Source organism: Sorex fumeus, unplaced genomic scaffold, assembly GCF_029834395.1.
Source record: "Sorex fumeus unplaced genomic scaffold, SorFum_2.1 ptg000018l, whole genome shotgun sequence".
Taxonomy (NCBI): Eukaryota; Metazoa; Chordata; class Mammalia; order Eulipotyphla; family Soricidae; genus Sorex; species Sorex fumeus.
This window is the reverse complement of record NW_026606075.1, coordinates 30,362,189-30,379,922: the sequence shown is the minus strand read 5'-3', so window position 1 is coordinate 30,379,922 and position 17,734 is coordinate 30,362,189. Positions and strand designations below refer to the sequence as shown.

Here is a 17,734-nt window from a genome sequence, read left to right as displayed (position 1 = left end):
ATAGCACAGTGGTTAGGGCATCTGCCTTGCGGCCGACCCGGGTTCAATTCCCAGCATACCATATGGTCCCCCGAATACTGCCAGGCGTAGTTCCTGAGTGCATGAGCTAGAAATAACTCGTGCATCGCAGGGTGTGACCCAAAAAGCCAAAAAAAAAAAAAAGTCTCAAAATTCAGAAATAACGGGGAGCCCGAGTGATAGTACAGCAGGAATGGGGTTTGACTTACACCTGGCCTACTGGGTTCCATCCCCAGCATCACATATGGTCCCCCAAGCCTAACAGGAGTGATCCTTGAATGTTGAGCCAGGAGTAAGCACTGAGCACCACCAAGTATGGCCCAAGACCAAACCAAAAAAAAAAAAAAAAAAGCAATAACTGGAAAACACAACTTCTGAAGATACAGTAAAATTTAGAGTTACTCAGTCTCCTGATATAAACAGTTCAGTTCTTATTTCAACTGGCTTGTATTCAGAATATTATACTTGATGGCAAAGAACAGGATCTTTTAAGAGTTCTTGGACAGTTTTGATCTGTGTGGAGGTGATGGATTGAGCAAATACAGGCAGTAGAATTAAAAATTTGAATGCTTGAATGTATAGTATCAGACAAAATGCAGAAGTCTTGAGTTTCGTGCCAGGGGGGTTTGAATGGAAAATTCTCTCTCCTAGGATTTTTTTCATTTTCTTTTGAGGCGGAGCTTTTGTCTTCTAATGCCCGAGCAAGCATATAACTAACTTTTCTTTGATGAGCCAGTGCTTCTTCTTTATCATTCAACTGCATGCACAGAAATTTAAAATGTGGAGTTGAGGAGGGTGGAGATCAAACGTACCAGTGAGACAACAATGACATGATATAAAGTTATATTCATAGAAATAAGTTATTACAGCATTTCATCACAGTGTCTCATCTTGAATCAGTAAATATGAATGAGTTAATCCATAATTTCTAAGCATTCTAACATATTACTGAGGATTTTTAAGGAAGAACACGAAATAGCATTCCTTGTATTGAAAACGTTTTGAATCATCTAAAGAAAAAGAAGACATCTGAAGAGAAAGAAACTCTGGTAGAGAATATGTTATAAAACCCATATATACTCAGAATTTCTAAGATTGTTAAAGTTATTTACATATATACAATTGTATATTCATAGCTTCAACCCTCTTCTATAGATATGTATGTTCGTACGAGTGTCGGTTTAGTGAAATATGGACTTGGGCTAACAGGACCGAGTGCAGGGCTGTGGTGGTGATTAAAGGATAGCATTTGTGAGGAAGCACCTTGAGTACTTAAAAGTATTCTGAAGGGGCTGGAGCGATAGCACAGTGGGTAAGGAGTTTTCCTTGCACGCAGCTGACCCAGCTTAAATTCCCAGCATCCCATATGGTCCCCAAGCATCACCAGGAGTCATTACTGAGTGCAGAGCCAGGAGCAACCCCTGAGCATCGCTGGGTGTGACCCAAAAAGGGGGAAAAAAAAAAAACAACCAAAACATAGGAACAGAGGTGACAGAATGTCTGACTTTAATAATGACATGTGCCTCTTTTCAGAGGTGGAGTTTCATTTATTTTGGGTTTTTTTAGGGGAGTCATACACAGTATGCTCAGGACTTACTCCTGGTGTGCTTTGGTGCTGGAAATCAAATCAGGGTCAGAGCATGCAAGTACACCTTAACCCCTGTACTATGTCTCTAGTCCCTAGAAGTGGGTCTTTAAATGTGTAGAGGAAGAATATGGCTAAGAAATGTTGGAAGGACATGCGGGGAGATGTAAGCGAAGATCCTAATTCTGCAGAAAGTATTCCCGTAAGAAGGAAAAGGACATAAAGGCAAGCACAGAATGATAGGAGGTTAAAAAAAAATCTTCAACACAAGCTCTAACAAAAAGAAAACAGAGATACTAACCAAATCAACTAGCATCTTAAGGACTTCTTGAGGACTATCCTGGTCCTCAGTTCTCTTAGAAATGTTGTCTGTAGGGAGCATACTCAGTAATTTCTGTCTGAAGGTTTTCTTGTTCCTTGACGGTAATCCTAAAACTGAACATGGAAATCAGCTGAGGCATCAGAATACATTCATTTACAGCTGGATAGGTGTCTCGGGGGGCTGGAGTGCATCCTTTGCATGCAGGAGGCTTAAAACATTCAGTACAATCGCAGCACCATGTGGTCCCTTGGCCACAGCCAGGAGTGACTCCTGAACACTACTGGATACGGCTCAGATACCAATAAATAGATAAATGGATGAACAAAATTACAAAACATAGATGACATTAAAAAATAAAAATGAGCACTTAAATACTCCAGGAAGAGGTGAGTATGAAGGACTGGGCCAGTGTCATCCCTGAATCATTGAGGAGGTGCCTGGAACAGTGAGTCACCAGCATGGGGAGTGGGGTGGGGAGATAGAACACACTTTAGATCCAGGAGGGTGCAGCAGGGGGGAGGGCCCAAACCCCAGACTTGTATGTTCTTGGGGTTAAAGTTTGCCTTGCACCCGGCAGACCTTGGTTCAGTCCATGGTCCCCTGAGCACAGCTGGGTAGTCCTAAAACAAGTTCCTTAGTATTTTTGAGAACTTGTCGAAACTACAATATCAAGTCAAAAAAAGTTGAAGTGTGTTGTAACCACACATAGCAAGAATATGAGGTCTACCAGTCATTCACACCTTTCCAGATTATTGTAATACAATAATAAAATGGATCAAACTCATTGATAAGTTTCTGAAATTCGTGTGGACCTGTAACAGCTTTTCAGAAATCAGTTATATTTTTATATTTTTTGTTTTGGCGCTCTACCTGGCAATGCTGTATAACTAGGGGTTACTTCTGGTTGTGTGCTCAGAAATTACTCCTAGTAGTCCTCAGGGGACTATATGAAGTGTCAGGGATGGAGCGCAGGTTCGTCAGGTACAAGGAAAGCGCCCTACCACTGTATTATCGCTCCAGCCCAAGAATCAGTTATTTTAAATTCTGTGTCTGGTCTCTCTCAGAATCTCCTAATGGATCACAAAAATTGGGGCTGTACCTCTCAGCAGTATATTTTCTTTGTAAATGGTCCAGAAATTTGCAAGTAGCTTAGAGAAGCAGGAATATAGATTATATTCCAGAATATAAAAGTCTGGAATATAAAATTGAGCACACTGAAGTACTAACATGAATTGAATCAGCACAGAAAAGCTTCGTCTACAAAGGACTGTTTTCTGTTATTCAGTGACTTGACAACTCCCATCCACCCACCCACGGGTGTGTGTGTCTCTAGGTCACTGGGGGCAGGGGGAAGGATGGGTCTTGAGCTACGGGGCTACAGACCACAGTGAGGATTGAAGGTGGTCTCACATTTCCAAAGCAGGTGTTCTAGTGAACTCTCCCAGGGGGTTTCTGCCCTTACTACCAGACTCCTGCAGACAAGACCAGATTTGCAAGGCGAGAGAAGGGCACAGAATAGCAAGACCCCCTTGGAGAGTTTGCCTTTGGAAGGCGAGCCGCAGGGCACACCCAGCTTCAAGAGGAGGAAAGAGATCAGGAATGACCCGAGGGACACACAGCACATTAACTGCCCGGACAAGGGCATGTTTCCCACCAGTTCCAAAAAGGCTACAGCTGTGTGGCAGACGTGTACTGTTGGCTGCCCTTTGGGCTAGCTCCCCACCCCTGCTACACTTTCATCATCCCTGTTAAGTCTCTTCTTGTCATTTCAGTACAGAGATGGGTGAAGTTAAGGTAAAACTGACAGCACTGGACATAATACTGTTTACTTAGATATGTCCTATTTCAATTTCTTTTTACATTTTTTTCCTAATTTTGTGCCACTCCTGTGATGCTTGTGTTACTCCTAGTTATGCACTCAAAAATCACTCCTGGTGGTGCTTAGGGAACTATATGGGATGCTGGGGATTGACCCAGATCAGCCACATGCAAGGCAAGTGCCTTACTCTCTGTGCTAACTCTCCAGCCCCAATTAAAAAATATTTAAAATGAAGTTAATACTTGTAAAATGTGGGGGCTGGAGCGATAGCACAGCGGGTAGGGCGTTTGCCTTGCATGCGGCCAACCTGGGTTCAATTCCCAGCCTCCCATATGGACCCTGAGTACCGCCAGGAGTAATTCATGAGTGCATGAGCCAGGAATAACCCCTGAGCATCGCTGGGTGTAACCCAAAAAGCAACAACAACAACAAAAAAATCTTGTAAAATGCTTATTGGCACTGTAGTTCAACTAAAAAAATGTGAGATCAGAATTAGGGTTATAGATTTTGACAATATTAGAAAATATTGGGTAGTCAGGGAGAGAGCTCCAAGGGCTAGGCAGAGCTCTGCATGCAGAAGACTCGGGTTTGAGCTCAGGACTACACGGTCTCCAAGAAACTGATTTGGAAATAGTCCCTAATCATTGCCAAGATTGGCAAACACACACACAAAAAAACAATAATAATGATCTTAATTATTTCTGGTGGGGGTTCACTCCCAGCAGTACTAAGGAGTGTTATTTATGGTCTTGCTGATCTGAATAGCTTATGTGTGTATATAACACCCAGTGACCAAATTTTTTCCCCATATGTGCTCATTTCTTTTCCAGGGGGTGCTAGGGGTGCAAGCCCAGGGTGTCACACATGTGAAGCATATACTCTACCTCTCAGTCACTGTTGATAGATTTTTAAATCACAACTGTATGTGAAAGTTCAATTAAATCATTAGGTTAACCATGCTGAGTTTTGATAATTGCCCAAAGCAACTGAAAGCACAGCTGATTATTGCCGATAATATTCATATTTACCTTCTTCTTTAAGGTTCTTCCAATTGATCCGTTTTGTTGCTTTTTCACACATTTTATCCATTTGTGTCCATTTTAGTGCCTGGTCGTTTTTCCTCATCAGTTGCTGCTCAAATGCAATTCTGAATGCATCTGCCATTATGTAAGCTTCTTCTGTACTCTTCTGTGAAAGTTGCAGCTGGTTTCAGAAGAAAGTTTGGGAGTTGTCAGAGACAAAACTAGAACAAACCTTGTCTGCCAGCTAAGTCGGAATGGCAAATGCCCTGCTGACACGCAGTCGCTGCTGAGTCTCTTCTGTCATTTCGAGTTAAATGACCGATTTCCCTGCAAAGCCTTTCAACTCCCTGTTCATTCAGCCCTTGGCCCTCATTGCTCAGAAAGGCCCTTATGGATGCTGGAGGCAGAGTCGGCCTTGGGCTGTTCTAGACCAGACACTGAGAATTAAGAAGACCGCCTCTCAGGGGCCAGAAATATAGTAGAAAAGTTAAGGCACTTGTGTTGCATACGGCCAACTTTGGTGATGTTCCCAGCACCACAGGGTTCCCTGGGCATCGCCGGGCAGGGAGACCCACACAGCAATGCATCCTTGGCCCTTTGCATACCTCTTGTCTGAGCTGAAGAAGCGTTTTCTGGGTGGATGCCGCCATTTCTGCACAGGAACAGGGGCTCTCTCCGGGGCCACGACAGAGACAGGCTCGGAGCACTGCAAGCTTTAAACCCCAGGCAAGAGTTCGTTACCTTAGAGGCCCCCCAGGCAGCACATACCCACAGGCACACACAGACCCATGTACATTTCTCTGCAAGTGTCTGATCCCAAGAAACTGGAAAGGAAAAGAGAAACAGGAGAGTGAGAGCAGGGTTACAGGATCCAAGTGGAAATTCAGAGGAAAGAGTATTGCTCGGAACACACGCAGGATGTCGACCTGTTTTTCAGTCTGTAAAAACTTTCCATCTTGGGGGTGGAGCGAAAGAAAAGTGGGTAGGGCATTTGCCTTGCATGCAGCCAACCCAGATTTGATTCCCAACATCCCATAGGGTCCCCTGAGCACCGCCAGGAGTAATTCCTGAGTTCAAGATCCAGGAGTAACCCCTGAGCATCACCAGTGTGACCCAAAAGAAAAGAAAAAAAAAAAACCTTTCCATCTTCAGTTTTCCTACTGCCTTGGCAGAAACTTGACCGAATGAAATAGACTAACATCCACAACGTGGATTTTCTGTGACTGTGCTTGGCCCTGCTTCAGTGTTCGCTCCTGCTGGCTCCTGCCACAGTGAGCTGCATGCTGCGAAATGATGAGCCCAGTGGGGGCCAGCGAGCTAGGTTGGGGACAAGGTGCCTTGTATGTGACTAATCCCAGTTCGATCCCAGGACTACACAGGATCTCTGAGCACCACCTGAGCATCACCAGGATGTGTGCATATTTAACTTGCAGATCACATGATCCTCTGGGCACCATCAGGAGTGACCTCAAGCACAAAGCCAGGATTAGCCCATGAGTATCACTGGGTATGATCCAAATTATCCCCTCATCCCAATAAGGAAAGCAATGATGAACTAATCTTAATATCAATGGGGAAAACAATTATCCTTCTTCTCCTTAAAGACTTTAAATGTAACAGGGAGCCAGAAATAGCTCAGTGGGCTGGAGTACCTTCTGTGCATACAGGAGACCCAGGTTCAGGCCCCTTGTCTCACTTCTCCAGCCCCAAAATTGCACTGGGGGGCTGGAGGAGGATGGGCCATACCCAACAGTGCTCAGGCCATACCCAAAATTGCACTGGGGGGCTGGAGGAGGATGTGCCATACCCAACAGTGCAAGTATCTCTAAATAATCCTAATTCTATTCTTGATCATGGCCTCAGGATCTACTCAAGACCATAATGAAGCCCTCATTTTTGGCTTTCTGTCAGTTCAGTTTCTTACTGTTTTGCTATTACACTAGTTTTCTTGAGTGAATCCTGGTTGTACCTAGTGGATCATATATAGTACTGAGGGTTGAACCAGAATCAGCAGGATGTAAGGCAAATGCCTGGTCCCTTATACTATCTCTCTGACCCCTACTATCCTATTTTAGAGATTCTGAGGGAGGAAGATTTACTGCCTTTATAACTATAAGGGATGGTTTCAGAAAATCCTTTTTGTGTGTGTGTGTCAAAGATTATTATTAATGACATAGCTTTCAGTTATAAATTATAAATAAATAAGAGGGTTGGAGAGATATTACAGTAAGTAGATAAGGCACTTCCCTTGCATGTGGCTGACCTTGGTTCTATTCCTGGCATCCCATATGGCCCCTGAGCATATTAGGAGTAATCTGTGAGTACAGAGCCAGGAGTAAGGCCTAAGTACTGCCAGGTGTGGCACAAAAATTAAAAATAGATATCTGGTGGCTGCATGGAACATTGGTACTTTCCCTTTTCATTTTTCTACTCCTGATAATTATCCTTATAAACTTTGCCAAAAGCAATTCTGTGACTGGCCTGAGGAGACAATATAAAAACAAGGCTTTTGCAAGTATCTCTAAATAATCCTAATTCTATTCTTGATCATGGCCTCAGGATCTACCCAAGACCATAATGAAGCCCTCATTTTTGGCTTTCTGTCAGTTCAGTTTCTTACTGTTTTGCTATTACACTAGTTTTCTACCCAGGCAGTAGAATATAGTGATCAAAAAAGCACAGTTCTAAATTCAGTCCAGGGTTGGGGAGAGAGAGAGCTCAATGGTTGAGCACGTTTGCATGCCCAGGATTCCCAGGTTTGATCCCCAGCATCACATGGCCCCCTGAGCATTGCTGGGAGTGACCCCCAAAGACCAAGTCGAGATTGGCCCCTTAGCACTGTGAGTGATCCCAAAACAAATAAAACTTCATTCTAATCCCAGTTAGCCTTTGGCAGTCATGGAACTTTGAGCTCACTGCTTCACCCACTGGTGCCTCTGCTGTCTCATCTGTAGCACTGGGAGAATAACTGTTCACCTTACGGACAGCTGGGAGAATTCGGTGACTTAGACTGCAGAGCCTTGCAGCACAGCCCACCTGGCACTTCGTAAGGGTCATGCTCCTTACAGTAGCAGTAATTATTGATTGTTCCCATGGTCGAAGTGGCTGCTCCTTCTGGCTCCACAGGGCAATGCTTTTTTTTCCCTCTTGGGTCATGCCCGGTGATGCACAGGGGTTACTCCTGGCTCTGCACTCAGGAATTACTCCTGGCGGTGCTCGGGGGACCATATGGGATGCTGGGAATCGAACCTGGGTTGGCTGTGTGCAAGGCAAACGCCCTACCAGCTGTGCCATTGCTCCAGCCCCATGCTTTATTTCTTGATGCACTTGTTTGTTTCCTGGGGTACTTGCTAGTTTCTTTTTTTCAGTTTGGTGCCAGGAATTAAACCTGGCGCCTCATGCAGGCCCTTGTTCTGAGCTGCATCCCCAGCTTAACTTGCTTCTTAGGAGCCTGAGAACACTTTGACCCCAATTAGCCACACTTGCACCTAGTAAGACATTTGACACCCCAGCATCGATCAGTAACGAGTTCACAGATCCTTATTCTGAATCTGGCTCCACGACGTAATAACCATGTACTTTGGGACATAAGTTGAACTTGTCTGAGCCCTGGTGCCCTTCTCTGTGAAGTGAAGGACAAAATATTCACTTTGCAAAAACAAAAAAAAAAAACAGAACTATTTTGTAGCCCTTCCAAAACCACGGGAAGGTGCAGGTAAAATAATGTGCAAAAGGACCCTAAAAGCTGTATCCAGGTAGCACCCACAACAAGCAAGACTTATGTGGCAGTGTAAGAGGAAACCAGAGAAATAAGTAGCCTGTACACGCACACTTCCCACACCACCCCCACCCATAGTCTCCTGTGAGGGTCTGGTACCTGGTTCCCCCCAAAATCAGCCTCCTTTGGCCGAGGATGGTGCCCAAGCTTAGAACATGAGGCAGAGGGTGCTAGTGGGATGAAAGGGAAAGTAGAAAAACTTCCTGCCGCCCGATCGCCTACCTCCAGAGGGGACACCTCTGTGAAGCCACTCACATCACAGCGCATGTTCTCCTCCTCTGTCTTTGGCTGTCTGATGTCCAGCATGGCAAGGGCTTCCAAGTAGTGTTGGTTCAAAACTAGGAAGGGCCATAGAACCCAGTATTACCTAGAGGACTCGGTCCCACTTCACCTAACCTCGTTACCCCAACATCATACAACTCACTTCTTACAAACGAGGCACATATAAGAACACCTGCAAAAATCTGCACCCCTCAGAAAACTGATAGATCAGTAGGGATTGAGTGAGATAAAACCCATGTGACCCGGATCACATGTGGTTAAAATTTACTGCTGTTGTCAATTATGATTTGGGGGCCACACCTAGCAGTGCTCGGGGTCACTGCTAGCAGGAGACCTTATGGAGTGCTGGGAATGGAATCAGGGTCAGCCATATACGTGGAAACTGGTGTAAGCCCTGTATTGTCTCTCCAGCCTAAATGTCACTATTTTTAATAGAATCTTTGGGTTGTGAGTCATATGGTAGGGCTCCGGGAACCCAAACTTGTACTCCAGCCCCCTTTGAGCCCCAACACTTAAGCCAGCACTCTAAGAAGGTTTCTCTAGGGCCTGTGCCTGCCTCCCACCTGGCTGACCTGGGTTTGACCCCCAGCTCCTCCAGGAGTGAATCCTGAGCACAGAGCCAGAAGTAAGCCCTGAGCACCACTTGGTGTGTCCCAAAAGCAGAAAAAAAAAAGTTTCTCTGAAAAGGTAGAACAGCCAGCAGTCACTCCTCGGGGGACCATATGGGGTACCAGGGAATGAACCCGGGTTGGCAATGTATGCAAGGCATATGCCTACCAGTTGTACTCTCTGGTCCCTTAAAAGATGTTCATCAAATTATCAAAATAATACTTCACTTACTTGCATTTTCAGACTTTAGCACTTTAACTTCTTCTGTTTTCAATTTCAAAGTTTCCTTGAGAACTTCATTTTCACAGTTTAGCCTGGGGAAAAGTAGCCTCCAGATCACTAAACTAGTAACACTTCGAAGTTGAATGAGAATTTTTATACCACAATTAGAACATAAAAATCTAAATATAATTTTTCCTGCTTCAAAAAAGCTTAGAATTTTAGATGTTTCACAAATAAAAATAATTTAAAGAGCCAGAAGTAAGCCCTAGTAAGATTTTTTTTTTTTTTGCTATATGGGTTACACCCAGCGATGCACAGGGGTTATTCCTGGCTCATGCACTCAGTAATTACTCCTGGGGGTGCTTGGGGGACCATATGGGATGCTGGGAATCGAACCCCGGTCAGCTGCGTGCAAGACAAACACCCTACCTACTGTGCTATCACTCCAGCCCCGGCCCTAGTAAGATTTTGAACACACTCTTTAGCCTTCTGTATATTTGGATGAGAGGCAGAACCAGAAATATTGAGAGACACCCATTTTGAATATTTATTTAAAGTTTTAATTCAATTAAATAACCATGTGAACACCAACAGGAGAATGATACCCTTAAAAACATTTATAATGTTGGGGCAGGAGAGATAGTACAGTGTGTAGAGCAGTTGTCTACATGCTGCCAACCTGGGTTTGATCCCCAGTACCGTATGGTCCACAGAGCATTATCAGAAGTGTTCCCTGCCAACAGAGCCAGGAGTAAGCCCCAACCCAAAAACAAATAAATAAAGTAAAAACACACAGAATGGGCTGTAGAGATAGTATAGTAAATAGGGCACTTGCCTTGCACGCTGCTGACCTGAGTTCAATCTCCAGGACCTCATATGGTCCCCTGAGCCCAACCAGGAGTGATTGTTTAGCACAGAGCCAGGAGTAAGTTCTGAAGATCACCAGGAATGACCCCAAAACAAAAACTTAAAAAACAAAACCAAAAACATGTATACAGCTAGAGACATGGCTCAATGGGTTGAGCACGTGCCTTGCAGGCCGGAGGCCTGGGTTCCATTCCCAGCTCGAGGTGGTCTCCCAGGCCAGCTGGGCACAGCTCTGGAGGCTCCTGGATGTGGCCGTGGAGATGATGGAGCACTCAGGGCTGGTCGGAGTAACCCCAGCATCACAGGGCTACATCACTAGCACTGGACCACTGTCCCAGTTGGCAGAGGATCACAGAGAATGGACCCTGGATCCCCCAAAACAAGGCTTGATCCTGAAGTGGCCAGAGGGAGAGCTCATAGGCTTGGAGTGTGGGAGGCTGGATCTGGTCTCCAGCACACACAGAGTGACTGTTGAGCACTGCTGAAAGTGGCCCCAAAACAAGAAATGTTCCTTATGGACCAGGGAGATAGTCTAGGCGAGTTTAAGACTCGCCTTGCATGTGGCCACCCAGGTTCAATCTCCGGCACCACATGGTCCACCCAGCCTGCCAGGTACAGTGCTGGAGGCCCCAGCATGGCTGGGTGTGGCCTGAGTACTCCCTGGTGGTGCATCTGGGGCCTCACATTGAACTGCCAACGTGGTTTGCTGAAAGTCAGTGCGATGGTTCTCAGGGAAGAGCACTACCCCAAGGTGCAGAAAACAGAGTTAAAATCTTTTGAATTTCTGGATCCACCCCCGGAAGTACCCAGAGGCTACTCCTGACTCAGTGCTTGGGATTGGGGGTGTCACTGGGAGAACATTCAGTGTCTGGAGGATCAAACTCAGGCCTCCAGCATGCAAAGCACGCACCAGCCCCAGCTTTCCAAAATAGATTTCCAAAGTAGAGTAATAGAGAAATGGTTTGTACATAGGTCAAAAACAGACAACTGGTAGGTCACTAGATGGATGAGAGAGTGATGATGAAAAGAAAAGAGAGAGAAAGAATGAGAGAGAGAGAGAGAGAGAGAGAGAGAGAGAGAGTCTTCCAACTGTCCTCTGATAAGACCTTAGGACCTTTCAGCAATTCCTAGTAGTTATGTGGTACCAGGGATCAAACTCAAGCCCTCTAACTTACAATGCACACCTTTCACCCTTTGCGAAATCTCCCAGAAGTTTATAATATTTGCAGATAGCTCAAAGAAGAAAGCCTAAGGTGCACTGGAGTCACACACATAATTCTTTAAGTGGAGGTCCTAGGGGTGATGAAGGTTTGACTGGTCCGCAGGGCAGTGGCACTCAGAGGCCACACCTGACCCAGTGGCCAGGAATCAAACTTGGGGCCTCATACATGCAAGATGTGTGTTCCACCCCTTGGGCTACCTCTCAGAGAATACACACATTAGAGATTTCAAAAATAAAGATTTCCAAAGGAAAAAGTACATACTATTGATGTACAAACCTGTCATACTTCTGGGTCCAAGAGTCCTCTATATTTTTAAATCGACTCTGATCAAATTCTATTTCCCACTGCAATGCATTTATTTCCTAGAGAAAATAGCAGAGTTATGGAAAATTACTACCAGTCCGGGACTTCAGCATGTAAGAACAGCAGGGGGAAAAATCATTTCGTCATTTCACAGAAATAGGTTAAAGATTTTGCTTCAGTCCATGAAGTCTGTCAACATATCCCCTGCTGCTTTAGCACACAGACAGATAAGCATTGGCAAGACTTCTTGCTAAAGAGATTTGGGGTGAGGGGGGAGATCAGATTATTTCGCTTTCAAAGGAAAAGTGCTCATTTGCACCTAGATCTCTCATTGTTGCCAACAACCCCTGCAAGTCCCACAGGCAAAACCCAGTCCTGAAGTTTTGTGGAAGTTTTGAAGGAAGCAGGTGCCCCAGGAAGGAGACATGGGCATCTGCACACAGCCACTGAGGGTGTCCTGAGTACCAGCAGTGGGGAGAGAGAAAGAAGAGCGTCTTGCCAGGCAGCTGGGAACTTAAAAAAGAAAAAGCAGGAGCAGGCTCCTCAGCTAAGGCAGCAGGTAAGGCTATTGCCTTGTACACAGCCAACCAGGGTTCGAGCCCTGACACCATATAGCCCTGCCCTGAGTCCTCCTGCCTGTGCACTGCCAGGTATGGCCCAAGAAACAAAAGGGGAAAAAACACAGCAGAAAGATAGAATTAGCAGGTGCCCTCCACATTAAAATTGGGACAGGGAAGGGACCTTGATCCTGCGCCCATGACAGTGTCTGGCTCGCACATGCCAAAGGGCAAGCAGCAAGGGGAAGGAAGAGACTCCGTCTGGATGACAACAGAGGGCGGCCGGCCGGAAGGAGTCTGTGCTACTCAGAGCGAATACCTTTTCCAAGGATCTCTTCTGTTCCACAGTTTTCTGCAGCACTGCCTGGGTATGACTGGTGGCTTTGTCCAAGACAGCCTAAGGAAAATACAGAGCATGTCAGTACAAATGAACTTTCCCAGCACACTCACATGCAGGGCAGAGTTCAGTTTTACAAGGAAAGTGAACAGAAAACCAGCTTGAGCTGAGGATTTCCACACCCCCTTTGGTTGGAGTGTTTGGCTCTTTCCCCAGGAACAGGGGAATGAATGAGTTTTCCAAACTAAGCGTGTGTATACAGAGGAAACAGGAATGTTTATTCATACTTTATTCATACATACTTATTCCAGGAGTATTTACTAGCTTACTGCTTATCCACTGGTGAGTGGAGAAACAAAACATGGTGTGTCTCTACAGTATGGAATCACTTAGCAATAAAAAGGGAGATTCTGACCCGGGCTCTACCTATGGACCTCCAAAGCAGGTGCTTGGAAGAACCCTGCCAACGCTTTTGAGAGCTTATCTATGGCCGTAGGAATAGCTGCTGGAGACCTGCAGACCAGAGGCTGTGTGGGGAGAAGGGGATGCTCAGGAGTGTGCATGACGTTCTTGGGGTGGTGCTATTGGGAAATGTTCTGAAATTAGGCTGTGGTGAGGGTTGCACACTTCCTGGTGAAAGTTAATTGTTTAACACGAGTGACATTCATGGCATATAGTTAAAATATAATTAAAATACCAAAACAGCAACAACAACAGAAACCCACATAACTGTTACATTCATAAATATTGTGGCTTTTGTGCTAAGGGGGGCCAGAGAGATAGTCCAGCGGGTAGGGCACTTGCCATGCACAAGACCAGTTGGGGATGGATCCCCCAAACCGGATGAAGCCCCCTGAGCCCCTCCAGGAGTGAGCCCTTAGCGCAGAGCCAGTGGTAAGCCCTGAGCACCACTAGGTGTTGCCAAAAAGACAACACAAATAATTTTAAAAAATGAAAGCTAAAGCTATGCCACTTGTTACTGGTGTGAAAGGTGAGAGTTTAAATTGCTCTAGGGTGTGTTCTTACCATATTCTGAAGAATTTTCAGTGCTTCCTCTTTACCTTCCAATTGTCTTTGAAATGCTTCAAGTTCAGTTTTTAATATTTCTACCTCCTGAGAACAGAAAGAAAATGAATTGCTCTCTGCAAAATTTACAACCCAAACAAGTCATGCAGTTTGGTGTGCCCGGGGCGGGTTTGGTTTGCTTCCCCCACATGCCTCCCCTTTGTTGCTGTCATGGGCAACTGACTGCCAGAGTCTGGGGAGGCGCCCCTCCACCCGCGCGCTTGGCACCTTGATTTGAACTTCTGGGCTCTTGAATGAGAAGGCAAAGCTCTGTTGTATTTGTGCACTTTCTCCCATCTGTCCCTCCCAGTGGTTCATGCCTCCCATACCAGCCTTTCCAGTCTTCCAATTTACAAAATCAGCCTCTTCCACATACAAGGGAGAACTGTGGGGGGTTTGAGGGAGACCTGCAAAGGGAACTGGGGGAATATTTACATCAGCAGCCCCCATGATCTGCGAGGGGCATAAAGCACAGGAGCCCGTAAGGAGTGTGAGATTGTGCCTCATGACATATATATATATATTTTTTCTTTTTTGGGCCACACCCAGCTGATGCTCAGGGGTTACTCCTGGTTCTGCACTCAGGAATTACTCCTGGCGGTGCCTGAGGGACCATATGGAGTGCTGGGGATTGAACTCGGGTCAGCCACATGCAAGGCAAACGCCCTACCCGCTGTACTATCACTCTGGCCTCACAAATATCTTTTCTGTGTGTGTGTGGGAGGGCAGGAGGGTGCTCCACCCAGAAGTGCTGAGGGTCTATGCCCAGGGTTGCATATGGGCTGCTGGGAATCAAACCCAGGTGAGCCATGTGCAGGGCAAGCACCTTACCTGCTGCACTCCAGCCCCTGTCACAAACATCTTGAAAGCCATGATTTTCCTTCCATTTTCTGTGCTAATTAGCATATCAGTTATTTGTTCACATGAGAATTTGCATACAGATTACATACCTCTAAAGTTTCATGGAGACGATGCCTTAATTCTGCATTTGACAATTCTGAATTAGAATCTATTGGGGGGGGGGAGAGAACTGGATATTTTTAACTAATCAAACACAGAACTTTTCTTGATGAAATATCACATTCAAGTTTCTCTCTACATTAAAAAGAGAAAGGAGCTGTAACTAAAACCAAAGAATTATCAAAAATTAGTATCTCGGATCATTTCACAAATGGAAAGACACTAGGTTAAATAAAAAAAAAGACCACAAAAAGGACAAATATAAAATACTTGCTAACAAATTGGGCCATTACTGCATTTAAAACATTATTAAAAACTATGAACATGGTGGGTGAAATAAATTTTGATGTTTTTCTTAAGTTTTATCTAAGAAATCACATATTTAATTTCTTCCCATGGAAAATGACTAAGAAGACTCGTGTAAGTTCAGTGATTCTTGCCTTTAATGTGACCAGTTGAGACATTAATCTGAGCTTTCCAGAAGCTTCAGATTCACTGGCAACAGAAAAAGATTCAAGGCTGGGGAGAGAGCCCCAAGGGCTAGAGCACAGAGTCTGGCCCCAACACCACTGGGTTCCTCAGCCCTACCAGGAATGATCCCCCAAGCAATACCAAATGTGACCTGAAAATCAAAAAGAAGAAAAAAAAGGGAAAAGATTCAAGTGGTACAAGTAAGAGATTAAGAGCAAATGGGGCCAAGGATTTTGTTCAGGGCCATAAGGCCATCAACCAGCAATTCTGTCCCCAGGAGCTGTGCAGCGTGCAGGCAGGCGTGGAGCCCACCACACACTCCCAGACACTGGGGAGCAGTCACCTTCCACCCCAGCACGCTTCTGAACTGATTCTTTCGTTCATGCATGGTATTATTTATCTGGGTTTATCAGATAATAAGATTAATCTGAGGAGAAAAGTAATTTTGTTGAGTCCTTGGTGGTATTGCTAAAATCACTGTAAGCAGGTACACGTGTGTGTGTGTGTGTGTGTGTGTGTTTGTGTGTGTGTGTGTGTTCATCTGTGTTCCGCCTGAAGCCCTCCTGCCACACACACATGCCAGACTTGCTCCTCTATCCATTATGGGGCTCTGGCTTCTCCCCAGGGATGCTGACCCTGACCCTGGCCGGAAGAAGCCCCGCCAGAGTCCCTGGCCTCATTCACTCTCCCTTCCCTTCCTGCACCTGACATTCCAGAGCCAACGACCTTGGGGACTTCCCGTCTGTCTCCTGCTAGGATGTAACACGGTGACGGTGACGTAAGGGCCTTTGGCGACTTTGCTTCCTGGTGTTACCCCCTCCCCCCCCCCCCCCCCGAGAGCCTGGAGCTATCCTAGGCACCGGGTGGGTTCCCAGCCTTGTTTGTTGGAGCGCCCGCTTCCCCCCAAAGCCACAGCCAGGCAGGTCATCAAGCAAATGCATCACACATGGTAACAGGTCTGGAAGCAGAAGCACCGATACTTGCGCACTTGCCATCTCATGAAGGGAATAAAGATAAATTTTTGGACATCCACGCTGGTGACCCTTTTTTGGTATATTTGGAAGGGTGCCAGCCTGAAAGAATCAAATGGGATTGTACAGTGGGCACAGGGACGGAGGCACCTGGGTTTTCTTTTCTTTTCTTTTGGTCTTGGGGCCACACCTCGCAGTACTTGGGTGTTACTCCTGGCTCTGCACTCAGCAATCACTCCTGGTGGGCTCAGGGGACCAAGTACGATGCCAGGGGCTGAACCCAAGACAGTTGTGTGCAAGGCAAGCGCCCTTTCCACTGTGCTGAATCTTACCTGGGCTACTTTGGCGTCTGTAACAGGAGATTCTGGATTCTCCAGGGTTCGTATCTTGCCAGCTGTGCTGCTGGGAATACTGGCAGAGGGCTCCTCTTCTTTCTTCCCTCTTTCTGAGCGATGGAGGCGGGCTAGAGTCCTTTGCATCTGATCTCTTTCTAGACGTACATATGTGTGAAACTTGCGCCTCGTAAATACCACCCGGCCTTCTTCCCAGACCGTACCCTAAGTCGCCTTCGGCCATGTCATCTTGCTGGGTTGCCCAGGGCCCAGCCTCTGCCTCCCATGGCGGACTCGTCTCCCTGCTCATCAGCCAGGTGCTGTGGGGACCATAAGGGAAACCAGGTAGTCTGCATAGAAAAAAACAAGGGTCAGAAGCCATCAGTGTCATAAAGTTGTTTTTAGAGGGAAAAGTAGTTCTTTTCTCTATGATGCCAGGCACGCCCTGTCCCCAAAATACTAGCCAACACCCTGTAAGGAATCAGGACTTTGTAAGTAAGAAATGACCCAGCTCTGGAGGGGGGGCAGTATGATAGCATAGCAGGTGAGGTGTTTGCCTTGCACGTGGCCAACCTTGATTCAATCCTCAGTACTCCATATGGTCCCTCGGGCCCTGCTAGGAGTAATTCCTGAGTGCAGACCCAGGAGTAACCCGGAAGTTACTCAGTGTTCGCCCAGTTGTTGCCCACCCCTACAAAAGGCCCTCCCATTGATCGTCGATTTGCTCGAGCGGGCCCAGTAACGTCTCCATTGGAGACTTTGTTGTTACTGTGTCTGGCATATCGAATACTCTCGGTAGCTTGCCGGGCTCTCCGAGAGGGGCAGAGGAATCGAACTCGGGTCGGCCATGTTGGCCGCGTGTAAGGCGAATGCCCTACCCGCTGTGCTATCGCTCCAGCCCCTACAAAAAAAATATAATAAATGCTGTCCCAGCCATTATTTCAGAGAGAGGCATGCATGGTCAGGAAGTAGAAAGGCTTTCAAAATTTCT

The 17,734-nt window shown here is 46.1% G+C and overlaps 1 protein-coding gene across 1 annotated transcript; it reads right to left on the bottom strand.

Annotated features, from left to right (window-relative positions):
* Positions 1-384: 384 nt before the first annotated feature.
* On the bottom strand, positions 385-17,082 carry CCDC125 (coiled-coil domain containing 125). The gene is made up of 11 exons (XM_056112596.1): positions 16,744-17,082; positions 14,960-15,018; positions 13,971-14,057; positions 12,927-13,004; positions 12,024-12,109; positions 9,667-9,749; positions 8,767-8,882; positions 5,372-5,479; positions 4,773-4,947; positions 1,905-2,038; positions 385-775 (listed from the first exon to the last, which is right to left on the bottom strand). Exons 1-11 carry the CDS (start codon positions 17,051-17,053, stop codon positions 470-472), a joined length of 1,542 nt encoding a protein of 513 aa, XP_055968571.1. The 5' UTR covers positions 17,054-17,082; the 3' UTR covers positions 385-469.
* Between the last annotated feature and the right edge of the window lie 652 nt (positions 17,083-17,734).